This window comes from Lycium barbarum, chromosome 6 (assembly GCF_019175385.1).
Source record: "Lycium barbarum isolate Lr01 chromosome 6, ASM1917538v2, whole genome shotgun sequence".
NCBI classification, from domain to species: domain Eukaryota; kingdom Viridiplantae; phylum Streptophyta; class Magnoliopsida; order Solanales; family Solanaceae; genus Lycium; species Lycium barbarum.
Window position 1 is genome coordinate 18593125 of NC_083342.1, and position 12757 is coordinate 18605881.

The window sequence follows — 12757 nt, forward strand, 5'->3', positions numbered from 1 at the left end:
TTTACAAATTTTATACAGCTATATACATATTTCATACCATTTTTCTACAATTTCCATACACAAAAAATGTGAGAATTCTAAGCCTTGAGCGAGATATACATATTTCTTATAGTTTTCATACGCAAAAAAATTGAGCGAAATTTTAAGCGTTGAGCGAGATATATATATTTCATACAGTTTTCATATACAAAATTCTGAGCGAAAATTTTAAGCTTTGAGTGGGATATACATATTTTCATACACAAAATTTTGAGCGAAAATTTTAAGCCTTGAACGAAAATTTTCATATATGTTTTGTAAGAAATCTATTGGTATATTTTAGGGGTGTCAAATTTGGCCCAAAAGGTGATGGCCCACCCAACCCGCCCAAAATTTTATGGGTTGGGCTCAAGATAATTTCATATTGGGCTGATTTTAGCCCAACCCAATATAGCCCATTTTAAAGTGATCTCCATCTTAGCCCAATACTAGCCCAATTCTAGCCCATTTTTAAGATTTACTTAAATTTGGGTTTATTGCTTGAGATTTACTTTATGTATACACTTTTCTTGTATCATGTATCTTACAAGTTTGTGGTATGTTTAATATGAAGGGAAATATTTTCACGAAAATATGTTTAATATGATGGGAAATATTTTTCTCGAAAATATTTACCGCGGAAAATGTTTTCCTCAAAAATATTTTTCACGAAAAATCCGCGAAAATAATTTTCAAGAAAAATATTTTTCTAGAAAATAGACCCTTCAAAAAAACTGGGTCAAGTTGGGCGGGTCATGACCCAGCCCACTTTTAGCCCAATTCAGCCCAAGTAACTTTTGGGTCAATGTTAGCCCAACCCATTTATTACCTCAGCCCATTTTGATTGGGTCAATTTCAGCCCAACCCGCCCATTTGACACCCCTAGTATATTTTGTAAACTGAAAAGTATCGTCATATTTTGTAAATATATCCATTCTTATGTATATATATATGTCATTCACCTTAATTGTTAACCCAAAGTCAAATAGATTTCGGCCCAACACATTAGGGTTTTGAAGTAATTGCACGGTTTGGCCTTTTCCCTTGAAATGAGCCGGTCTTTAATTTTTATCCTTCGAAATAGAATTTATGCATATAGCAAAAATTCTTTAAGAGTGCTGACACAACTTGTGGATATTATGAAGCGTAACTTCTGCCCCTATAGGCATAAGTTTGATTTTGAAGGGAAAAAATTAAAGACAAAGACAAAAATAGGGAAAAAGTGCAAATGACCCGGCTAAAATTATCTAGTGGATTCGATTAGAACCGAAGTAATTGCACGATTTGTCCTTCAAATGGACCGATCTTTAATTTTTGTCCTTCAAATGGACTGATTTTTAATTTTTGACCTTCAAAATCGAACTTATAGCTACAGGGACGTAAATTACACATTATAATATCCACACGTTATGCCAACGTCCTCGGGGAAGTTCAAATTTGAAGGCTCAAAAATTAAATACCAACCCATTTGCAGGGAAAAATTAAGGAGCAGCACAAAATTGGACCAAAAGTGTAAATGACCCATTAATAAAACAACTGTATGGACTAATTGTACAAATATATTTGGGCCCAATATGTTTTTCGCTTGTCAAATTGACGCATTCTTCCCTCAAGGGCGAAGTTTCTAGGCTCTCCATTTCTCCGGCGAATTCCACTTGTAAGTAACCTTTTTCCGAGAAAGATTATTCAATTCGTTTATAAGTAGCAATTATTAGTTCTTGAATAGTGCACTATGTACTACAGCTAGGAGTCTATTAGATCTTGTTTGATTTTATAACCAGTTTCTTAAATGAAAAATTTCTCAGGAAGTGATGTAGTGAACTGGTTATATAAGATATATATATATATATATATATATATATATATATATGTGACTACTTTAGCTGAATCATTAGTTTGTATGCAAGTTGTGAAAACTATCAAAAATGCTTAAGGTTGTACTGGACATGCTGCTGCGACTTATTTTTTGTTTTAATAACCATGGTGTCTGGCCAAGCTTGCTTGCACTTTGACCATTCAATTGGCCAGCATATATACCGGGTAACTCTGTCGGCGAAGAGTTACGCAGATCGGAAATATATCCATGGTTTTTACCCGCTTCATTGATTGTTAGGTCGCATTTTTGGGTGTCCAGTATTTACATGCTAATACTACACATTGAATATCCTGCTTCTTTTGTCTACCCATGTTACAACTTGCAACACGTAGTGCTTTCTCAAAATGGTGGATTCTCCTGATACGTAACAAATGTTTGCACTGCGAAGCTTCAAATTAGTACTTCAAATGGGTAAATGTAGTTCCTTCATTATGATATGCGGTTTCTGACTTGTTTGAGGAATCTCAAGGGATGTGAGTTCTGTAAATACGCAATAAGTTAAACATAAGAAGACAGGAATAGGGGAAACCTGGTTGTTGCTCTCACAGTTCTTTAGCTTTTAGCTGTATCATTCATCTTCTTTTGATGGTGTAATTTTTAGAGACTCACTATTCAGACATGGAGTCAAAAGATTCAACTTTCGCTCAAGTTATTTGAACCTTTTTCTGAATTGTCAACTCTGTCCAACTCTCTTTCACGAAAGTACCGTTGCGAGTACCGGTTAGGTAGTTATGTTGTGGTTCCTTGTTGATTGCCTATTATCTCCAGGATTTTTTTTTTATTGAAATATTATGTTAGTCTGCCTTACTTTACTCGCTAATGTAGGAGGAGGTTCTTGATTTTCTTATTCTGGTCAGTTGTCACCTGTTCTACCTTACTTGACAGGAATAGGGAGATTAACAATTATTTCCCAATCTACTTTAATAGGTTGACATTGTTGATTTTACTTCTCAACATTACCAGTTTCAAACAAATTGTTGATTTTACTTCTTACTTTGGATCTAGTTAGTTGGTTAAATGTTCAATAGTTCTATTTCTTTTACTTCTTTGATTAGCTATAGAGTTGGTTTCACCCTTATGCAAATGGAGGACATGAGAGGCCTCTTATTTTGATTACTCTTTGCCCTAAATATAATCTTAAACTTCTGAGTTGTTGACTCTTAGTTTACATCAAAAAGAATTTATCGTCATTGGATGCGTTTAATGTGTAAAAATCACTCATGCTTGGAGAGTTCAAAGTCTCTTTTGATCAAAAGGCAGTGAGTTGAGCTAAGGAAACAAATTTTTGGATTTGATACTTAAGGCACTAAACTCTTTCATCACCGACTCGGGAGAAAGAATAGGGGCTTCCTATATCTTTTTCCATGAGAAAAGCTCTTAATTATCGACTTGAAGGTTATGTTGTAACCAAAGTATGAAGTTTACTTCGGTTAGTAAGTATAAATTTAATGTGAACAGTCCATGGGAAGCAACTGACCAGTCTATATAACACTTGCTAAACTAAATTGACTTGGGAATCTCTATGCCCTTGAAAGCAACATTCATCCTCCCTCAGCGTTCGGAGATATTGGATACCTTTCTGTTAATTGGTGGGAAGCATTGCGACTAAGGGATACATCCACTAAAGCATAATTAACCACATCAGAAATCTGCTAAACAATAGAAACTATACTACAACAACAACTACAACTACGCCTTAGTCTCAAATAAGTTGGGGTCGGCTATAGGGGCATAAATTCTTTAAGAGTGCTGGCATAACTTGTAGATATTATGATGCGTAGCTTATGCCCCAGTAGGCATAAGTTCGATTTTGAAGGGCAGCAATTAAAGACCAGCACAACATATGGACAAAAGTGCAAATGACCCGGTTGCACAAACTAGGGCCAAAAGTGCAAATGACCCAAGTCAATTAGATTTGGGCCCAATGTGTTACGCTAGTTAATTCTTCTTTGGTCAAATTGACGGCGAAGTTTCTAGGCTTTCCATTTCCGTATCTCTTTCTCCGGCGAATTCCACTTGTAAGAAAACTCTCTAATTTGTTATTTTTATATTTTATATTGATCTTTTGTTTATTTTTCTTTCCATTTGTATAGTATGAGTTTGAGTATTTCAGAATTCAGATCACTTCTCGAAAACTGCTCTTCAAATGAAATAGCGATCAGGGCCACACAACAAAATGGCAACTTTATCTTTGTATTATGTGTCTTGAATCACTTAGGAAATATTCATAAATTTAGTCACATTCCTACTTAATATTAAAATTTGAGAATTTTATAATTAGTTTCTCTAATATAAAGTAACTTCTTACTAGAAATATTATTATATTCTTTTGTAAGTAGCAATTATTAGATCTTGAAGAGTGCACTATGTACTACATCTAGGAGTCTAATTTTTTTTTTTTTTTTTTTTTAACTAGTTTCTGATACGAAAAATGTGCCCAGAAATAATGTAGTGAACTGGTTATAAAATATAAATTATAACTTCAGCTGAATCATTAGTTTGTAGGCTAGTCGTAAGAACTATCGAAAATGATTTAGGTTGTTGCTCTATTGGACATGTTGCTACTTATTTTTCGTTTTAATAACGGGTGGTGTAATGGCATGCTTGCCTGGACTTTGACTATTCGATTAGGTATTTGTTACCTCCAACCAGCATATATACTGGATAACTCTGTCGGTGAAGAGTTATGCAGATCGGAAATATAAGTAGTGTTTTTTCTCACTGTTGGATTTGAATCTTGGTCTCCATGGTTTTTACCCGCTTCATTGACTATTAGGTCGCATCTTTGGGTGCGAACATGCTAATACTACAAATTGAATATCCTGCCTCTTTTGAATACTACAAATTGAATATCCTGCCTCTTTTGTCGACCCATGTTACAACTTGCAACACATAGTGCTTTCTCAAAATGGTGGATTCTCCTGATACTTGAAGCCAATTTCTTTTTGATAAGTGATACATAAAGCCAACTCTAATGGTAAAACGATAAATCAAGCTTTCCTTGTCATTTCTTTGATGGGGGACAAATTTGGGGATGACAGGATTAGGGGTCAAAAAAAGTACCTGATAACTGGTTGTAGATTCTTAAATCTTACCAAAGGTTTTCACTGCGAAGTTTCAAATAGTACTTCAAATGGGTAAATGTAGTTCTTTCATTATGATGTGCGGTTTCTGAGTTGTTTGAGGAACTTTGAGGGATGTGAGTTCTGTAAATAGGCAATAAGTTAAACATAAGATCACAGCAATAGGGGAAACCTGGATGTTGCACTCACAGTTCTTTAGCTTTTAGCTGTATCATCCATCTTCTCTTGATGTTGTAATTCTTAGAGACTTGCAGAATTCAAACATGGAGTCGAAGATTCAACTTTCCCTTATCTGAATTGTCAACTCAATCCAACTCTCTTTCACAAATGTAATGTTGGGAGCAACGGTTAGGTAGTTATTGTTGTGGTTGAGTGTTGATTGCACGGAATCCCAGCAGGAAAAAATATTGAAATACTATGGTAGTGTGCCTTACTTTACTTGCAAATGTATGTGGAGGTTCTTGGTTTTCTTATTCTGGTCAGTTGTCACCTGTTCTACCTTACTTGATTGGAATAGGGAGGTTACCTTTTATTTGCCAATGTACTTTAATAGGTTGACATAGTTGATTTACTTCTTACCTTGGATCTAATTAGTTGGGTAAATGTTCGACAAGTTTACGTGTTTTCCTTCTTTGATTATATGTTGTTCTGGAAGCAAAGTTGGTTTCACCCCTAAGCAAGTGGAGGAGATGGGGGCCTCTTAGTTTGATTACTCTTTGCCCTAAACATAATCTTAGACATGTGAGTTGCTGACTATTAGTTTACATGCTGTCATGGATTGAAAGAGAATTTATCGTCATTGGATGTTGAGATATTCTGACATGTATAAAAATCACTCAGGCTCGAAGAGTTCAAAGTCTCTTTTGATCAAAAAGCAGCGAGTTGAGCTTTTGAAACAAATCTTTTGGATTTGAAACTTAGAGAGTAAAATCTTTCATGACCAACTTGGGAGAGAGAGTATGGGCACCCAGTACCTTTTACCATGAGAAAAGCTCTTATTATTGCCTTGAGGGTTATATTGTAATCAACGCGTGAAATTTATTTCCAAGAATAAGCATAATTTTGCTGTGAACTATCCATGAGAGAAATCAGAGAGAAATCATATGGTGGACAGTTTGGAAGGAGAGAAATCAGAGATGTTTTGAAGATAAGCAGAGCAGCATGCAGAAAATGAAGATGAATTGTTTAGCTATTTACTATTTTTGGTGTAAACAGGAAATGTTAGATCAAACAGCAGATCTTTTAACAGCTATTGACTGGTTGTAATTTAGTGGAAATAGGAAGGCAATGTAAGCTGTAATCCTTTTGAAGGGGGACTACACATTTGGATGTAGTTATACCTGTGGATATATAGATTAATTGTTACCATTCGAAAAAAAAAAAGAAAAGAAAAAAAAAAGAACTATCCATGAGAAGCAACTGACCAGTATATATCACTCTTGTCAAACTAAATTGACTTGGAAATCTCTATCCATGAGAAACAACTGACCAGTCTATAGCACTTTTGTCAGACTAAATTGACTTGGAAATCTCTACCCCCCAGAAAGCAACAGTTACCCTTCCTCAACATGTGGAGATGCGGTGAAGCATAGATCCACTAAAGCATACTTACCCTCATTAGAATTGCACTAAACAATCGAAACTATAGGTAGGTCAAGCATCCATGGGATAGGGAGAGTAGTTGCATTGGTCATGGTCCTAAAGTTCTTTAGTAGTAGCTAATTGCAGAGGCTATCAGATTACCAAGGTTCAAAGCATATTACCAAATCTGTTGTCAAATGAAAGCATATGTTGCCTTTCTTCCAATTTTCTTTGTTTGATTAAACTGTCACAGAAAGTACTTGAGTGAAATGTGATGACCCGTCACATTATCATGCCTCCTAGATGCCCTTTAGTTCTTGAAGGCTGCACTCTATACTACATTAGTATTAGATCTTGTTTGATTATATAACTAGTTTCTGAACTGAAAAGTTTCTCCAGAAATAATTTAGTGAACTGATTATAAGATATATATGGAAGAAGAAGAAGTGGAAGTGGGATAACTTCAGCTGAATCATTAGTCTGTATGCCAGTTGTGAAAACTATAAAAAATGCTTTAGGTTGTTGCTCTAGTAGACATGCTGCTACTATTTTTTGTTTTGTTTTGTTTTAATAATGGTAGTGACTGGGCAAGCTTGTCCACACTTTGACTTTTCAATGTTACCTCCGACCAGCACATGTACTGAGTCGCTATCAATGAAGACTTAGGCAGATGGGAAAAATACCTAGCTTTTTTTGTTCTTGTTGGATATGAATCCTGATCCTCCATGGTTTTCATCCGCTTCATTGACTGTTAGGCCATATCCTTGGGTGCCAACATGCTAATACTACACATTGGATATCCTGCTTCTTTTGTCTATCCATTTTACAACTTGCAACACATAGTGATTTCTCGGCTATGAAAACCTTTAGTTCCACATGGATGTTTTGTAAGGAAACCATGGAGGTTTCCATTGAAATCAATTCTGTAATTTGTTGAAATTTGTATCAGTTGTGAGCGAGAAAAAGTGATTTCTCAGAGTGATGGTTTCTCCTGGTACTTGAAGTCAATTCTAATGGTAAAACCATAAATCAAGCTTTCCTTGTTATTTGCTGATGGAGGAAAAAAAAATTGGGTTGACAAGGTTAGGGATCAAAAAATATTTGGTACATGGTTGTAGATTCTTAACAAAGGTTTGCACCGGAAAACTTTAAACTAGTACCTCAAATGGGTAAATGTAGTTCGTTGATTATGATGTGTGGTCTCAGTTGTACTTGAGGGATGTGATTTTCCTAAATAGGAACAGGGGAAACATAGGTGTTGCACTCACAAATCTTTAGCTTTTAGCTGTATCATCCTTCTTCTGTTGATGCTGTAATTTCTATAGACCCACACAATTCAAACATGGAGTCAAAGGATTCATCTTTCCCTTAAGTTATTTGAACCTTTTCGGAATTGTCAGCCCAATCCAACTCTTTCACAAATGTAACGTAGAAGCACCGGTTAGGTAATTGTCGATTGCCTAGGATCCCAGCAGGAAAAAATATCCAAATACTATGCTAGTCTTAATTTACTCATGAATGTTGGAGGAGGTTTTTGATTTTCTTATTCTGGTCCATTGTCACCTGTTCTAGCTTACTTTATAGGAATAGGTAGATTACCTATTATTTCTAAGTCTACTTTAATAGGTTGACGTTGTTGATTTTAGTTCTTACCTTGGATCTAGTTAGTTGGTTAAATGTTCACCAGGTCTATTTCCTTTCCTTCTTTGATGATATATAATTCTGGAGACAGTTGGTTTCACCCCTAAGCAAATGAAGGACATGAGAGGCCTCTTATTTTGATTACTCTGAAGGACATGAGAGGCCTCTTATTTTGATTACTCTTTGGCGTAAACATAATCTTAGACTTTTGAGTTGTTGACTATTAGTTTACATGCTGTCGTGGATCAAAAAAGAATTTATCGTCATTGGATGTGTTTAATGTATAAAAATCACTCATGCTCAGAGAGTTCAAAGTCTCTTTTGATCAAAAGGCAGCGAGTTGAGCTTTTGAGACAAATTTTTGGATTTAAAACTTTAGGCACTAAAATCTTTCATGACCAACTGGGGAGAAAGAGTATGGGCTCCCAATAGCTTTTTCCGTGAGAAAAGCCTTATTATAGCTTTGAGAGTTGTATTGTAATCAAAAGGCAGCGAGTTGAGCTTTTGAGACAAATTTTTGGATTTAAAACTTTAGGCACTAAAATCTTTCATGACCAACTGGGGAGAAAGAGTATGGGCTCCCAATATCTTTTTCCGTGAGAAAAGCCTTATTATAGCTTTGAGAGTTGTATTGTAATCAAACCATGAAATTTATTTACTTCTGAGAATAAGCATTATTTTACTGTGAACAATTCATGAGAAGCAGCTGACCAATCTAATATCACTCTTGTCAAACTAATCTATCCCCTGGAAAAGTAACAGTCACCCTCCCTCAACATTCTGTTCATTGGATACCTTTCTGTTCGTTGGTTAAAAACCTGCGGTGAAGCATAGATCCACTAAATCATACTTACCCTCATTAGAATTACGCTAAACAATAGAAACTATAGGTAGGTCAAGCATCCATGGGAAAGAGGGAGAGTTGTTGCATTGGTTGTGGTCCCAAAGTTCTATAGTAGCAGCTAATTGCTGAACCTATCAGGTTACCGAGGGTCAAAGCATAATTTTTCAAATCTGTGTCAAATGAAAGCAAAATGTTGCTTTTCTTCCAAATCTCTTTGTTTGATTAGACTGTCGCGGAAAGTACTTGAGTAAGGCTTTACTTCCAACTTTGCAAAGTAGGAAATCATGGTACTTAAGTATCTATGTGCCTATTTCTAGAAACAATCAACTTTTAAGTTTCACCCCTCAAATTGCTGTCAGCTTGAAGTTTGAATATGCTTCTTATAGAAAAGAGATTATTATTTCAATGTGTTACCATGAGTGTGAAGACTAGGCTGAGAGAGCAGCTGGTGGTGCAACCTTACCTTGTATTCTATTAGTAATTTTTAGTTGCTCTGTCTAGTATGCATGTACTGTGATAGCTATAACCGTCGTATCTCCTTTTATTTTGTCTATTTGCTTGCCACTGGGATACGGTGCTTTTATAGTTGAGAATTATATAGATGGCAAAACAATATTGAAATGCTTCTTCCCTGTTCCATCAAGAATGTTGGTTCATCCTTCTTTTGTCTCAAACCATGGACATTGTAATGTTATAATATGAGTTTTCTGGTATTGATATAACTGCTGATATATTTTCCTCCAAAGCTGCCATGTCTGACACCGTTGTTTTTGTGTTTAGTTAGAACTGGGGAAGAATGGGCCGCAAAGCTGGCACCTTATATATTAACCCAAGGAACTTTGGAAGTCTCCAAAAACCTTGCGCAAAGGAAATGGTCACATTTCTTAATTGTTTAACTTTAAATCACAACAAGGATGAGAAATGTGGCAGGCAAAAGTCACTTCTCAGTACCTGCATGGAAGCTCAGGTAATTGGACACCTTTTCTTTAGTTGTATAGTGAATCTTGCCTTCCCTTTTATTTAGTATGGTTCTTAGCAAAAGCTTCTATATATTTTCTATATTGTTATATACAACAAAAGAATGAGGCTTTTCTTGATTAGCATGCCATAAAGTCCAACTAACTCTCCCTTCCCATTAATGCTAATGGTCATAATATTTCTGCAGAGTGGCAAAAACAGAAAGCCTTGGGGTAGCATCAATTATCACCTTCAGAGGCTTAGCAGGGGAAAGAAGTAATTTCACTACATCTGCATTACTCAAACTGGCAAATGGTGACAGTTGACAGTTGGGCTATTTTGAAGTTAGTTACTGAGATGTTTTTTCCAGTTTCTCGATGAACATCATTTTCCTGACATCGTCTGTAATTTTTGATGAATAATTCAGAGTCGAAAAAGAGTCCAGGAACACTACATTTTTGTCTATTTCGGGAGCCATGTTTTGATGAGTTTTCGATAGCAGCTCTATAAAGTCGATAGCTTACTTTTCTGTTTGCCTTTTAAATGGGCAAAAACATGTGTTCGTTAGCAGCTCTATAAGTCGATAGCTTACGTTTCTGTTTGCCTTTTAAAAGGGCAAAAACATGTGTTCGTTAACAGCTCTATAAGTCGATAGCTTATGTTTCTGTTTGCTTTTTAAAAAGGGCAAAAACATGTGTTCGTAGAAAAGAACTTGTTTGATTGAGAAGATATGTAGCTATTGTTTTGATCTTGTTGTATTTGTAAAACATGTGTGGTGGGTGCAGCTCGAAATTGTGTGATGATTAAGGCTTGTGGGATGTTTTAATTTACTGGTTGGACCAGGCATGAAAGAAATTTTGTGAGGGGAAAAAGCTCGGAGCTTCTTGTTGTGGGTCCCAGGGAAAGGCTGAACCGCACTGCATTGATTATGCACAATGTTACTTTACTCTTCTGTAAGAGGTCGTTTTCAAGTTTGAAGCTATAACCTTTTTGGTCACACAGCGATAATTTTTGGCGTTGCACCAAAGCTCCCTTCTTGAGTGAAAAACATATTGAGCTGATTTTCATAGAGTGCTAAGGCTTCGAGGCATAAACGAGTTCTAACTCGCATCGCTTCTGAAAAGATTTTGCAGCTCGTCGAGGACTCTTAGCGTTGTATAGTCATACTGATGTTTTCCTATCATACATCTTACTATATATAAGAGACAATTGAGCGGCTTTTATATTCCTCACAAAGTATCTAATAAAATGTCAAACTTTTCAATTAATTATTTCTAGGTCTTATAAGGGGCTTTTGCAGTTCTTACAAAAGTTTCTAATAAAATGTCAAACTTTTTAATTAATTACTTTTAGGTCCTAATATTAATTTTTAAAGTCAAATTTATTTTTGTACTTAGGTCAACTTTTCAAAAGCTATCAAACCTCTTACCGTATTTTTTCTGTTTTTTTTTTTTTTTGGCTTCCTATCCGGTGCTTGCTTATTGTTGCTCTCTCGTTTTTCCCTTTTTCATTTGTTGCTTATTATAGATTTTTACATGTAGGTGAAATTTGAGAATTAATGAGAATTCTTTTACTTATTTCTTTTACTTTATATTATACTTTAATGAGCTCATATGTGTTTAAAATATTTTTACTAAAATAATTTTCAGATAGTCTTAAAAATTAGTAAATGATGTCATATGGTGTTGCCAGACCCCACTTGGTGAGATTTTACCGGGTATGTTGTTGTTGTATGCCATATAGTGTTGAAAATGATGGCAGTGTTATCAGTCAAGATCGGGTTATCTTTAAAATCTCTTGTTTGGTTAATTATGATTAATCTTTTAAACACAAAATAAGTTTGAAGCAGGGCGGAGTTAGAGTGTCGGCTACAGGTTTGGTCGAATGCAGTAGCGCGTTGGTCCAAATTCTATAATTGTCTAAAAAGCTCATTAAATATGTATAAATTATTAATTTAAAACTAAATAACTTCAAAAATTAGGATTCAGAATTCATAAACTTCAAATTTGGCTCCACATATGATTTGAAGTAAATAATTTCATCAAAACAGAAGTTAAAATATTAAAGGAATGAAATGAAAGTTTTGCCTTTAGATATTGAAAATATACTTATTTGAAATTTAATTATTATTAAAATAAATTATATTTCATTAATTATAACATCTACTTTTAATTCTTGAGTGGTCTCATGGAACTAATAGATCATTAGAAATGAGGAACCATGTGAGATCATTTTCTTGGGTACAATCTGCGAAAAGGAGTGTTTTTGACAAGATGTTAATATAAGTTCTAATTTATTCGAATATTATTCTTGTCTTCAATTAAAAAGAGATATGTTACACTGCTTCCAAGATTTTTACGAGAAGCTGTGAACAAAATAGTTAATCAGCTAACTCAAAAGACTTGACTATATCTAGCATTATGCTTTCATGCGATTATCTTCGTAAATTTCTACTTTACAATATGGGACGTCTGAAACTGAAAATGAGCGTCTTTAGAAACTGCATCGTCCCTATGTCTTAATTAGAAAATTATAACACTTAGGAAGTCACCGGCTATCCCCTATATTCTCAAGTTATATGGGCTTAATTCAAATTTAACTAGCTTTGAGTGTTGGTTGCAACCGTAACAGATGTTTTCATTTCCGAATAAGCTTTTAGCTTTTCAAATACGGAAAAGGTTCGGATCTGCCCTTCTACTATACGAAATTGCATGGATATGCCTGTCGTTAAAAGGTGGTCTCACATATGCCCTTAAC

At 35.1% G+C, this 12757-nt stretch overlaps 1 protein-coding gene across 4 annotated transcripts; it reads left to right on the forward strand.

The window, feature by feature from the left end:
* The first annotated feature begins 1526 nt into the window (after positions 1-1526).
* LOC132643550 (uncharacterized) lies at positions 1527-10752 on the forward strand. 4 transcript variants are annotated; one of them, XM_060360001.1, is made up of 3 exons: positions 1527-1675; positions 9824-10010; positions 10209-10752. In XM_060360001.1, exons 2-3 carry the CDS (start codon positions 9840-9842, stop codon positions 10278-10280), a joined length of 243 nt encoding a protein of 80 aa, XP_060215984.1. In that variant the 5' UTR covers positions 1527-1675; positions 9824-9839; the 3' UTR covers positions 10281-10752. The 4 variants fall into 4 exon arrangements, with proteins under 4 accessions (XP_060215984.1, XP_060215985.1, XP_060215986.1 ...); XM_060360002.1 differs by having other exon boundaries at positions 1535-1675; positions 9828-10010; XM_060360003.1 differs by lacking the exon at positions 1527-1675 and adding an exon at positions 3760-3912.
* Positions 10753-12757: the final 2005 nt, after the last annotated feature.

Bases quoted from the DNA above. Each gene is read 5' to 3' on its own strand.
- LOC132643550 (XM_060360001.1), top strand. From the start codon at position 9,840: ATGGGCCGCAAAGCTGGCACCTTATATATTAACCCAAGGAACTTTGGA. The intron at 10,011-10,208 runs GTAATTGGACAC...ATATTTCTGCAG, and splicing joins GTACCTGCATGGAAGCTCAG to AGTGGCAAAAACAGAAAGCC.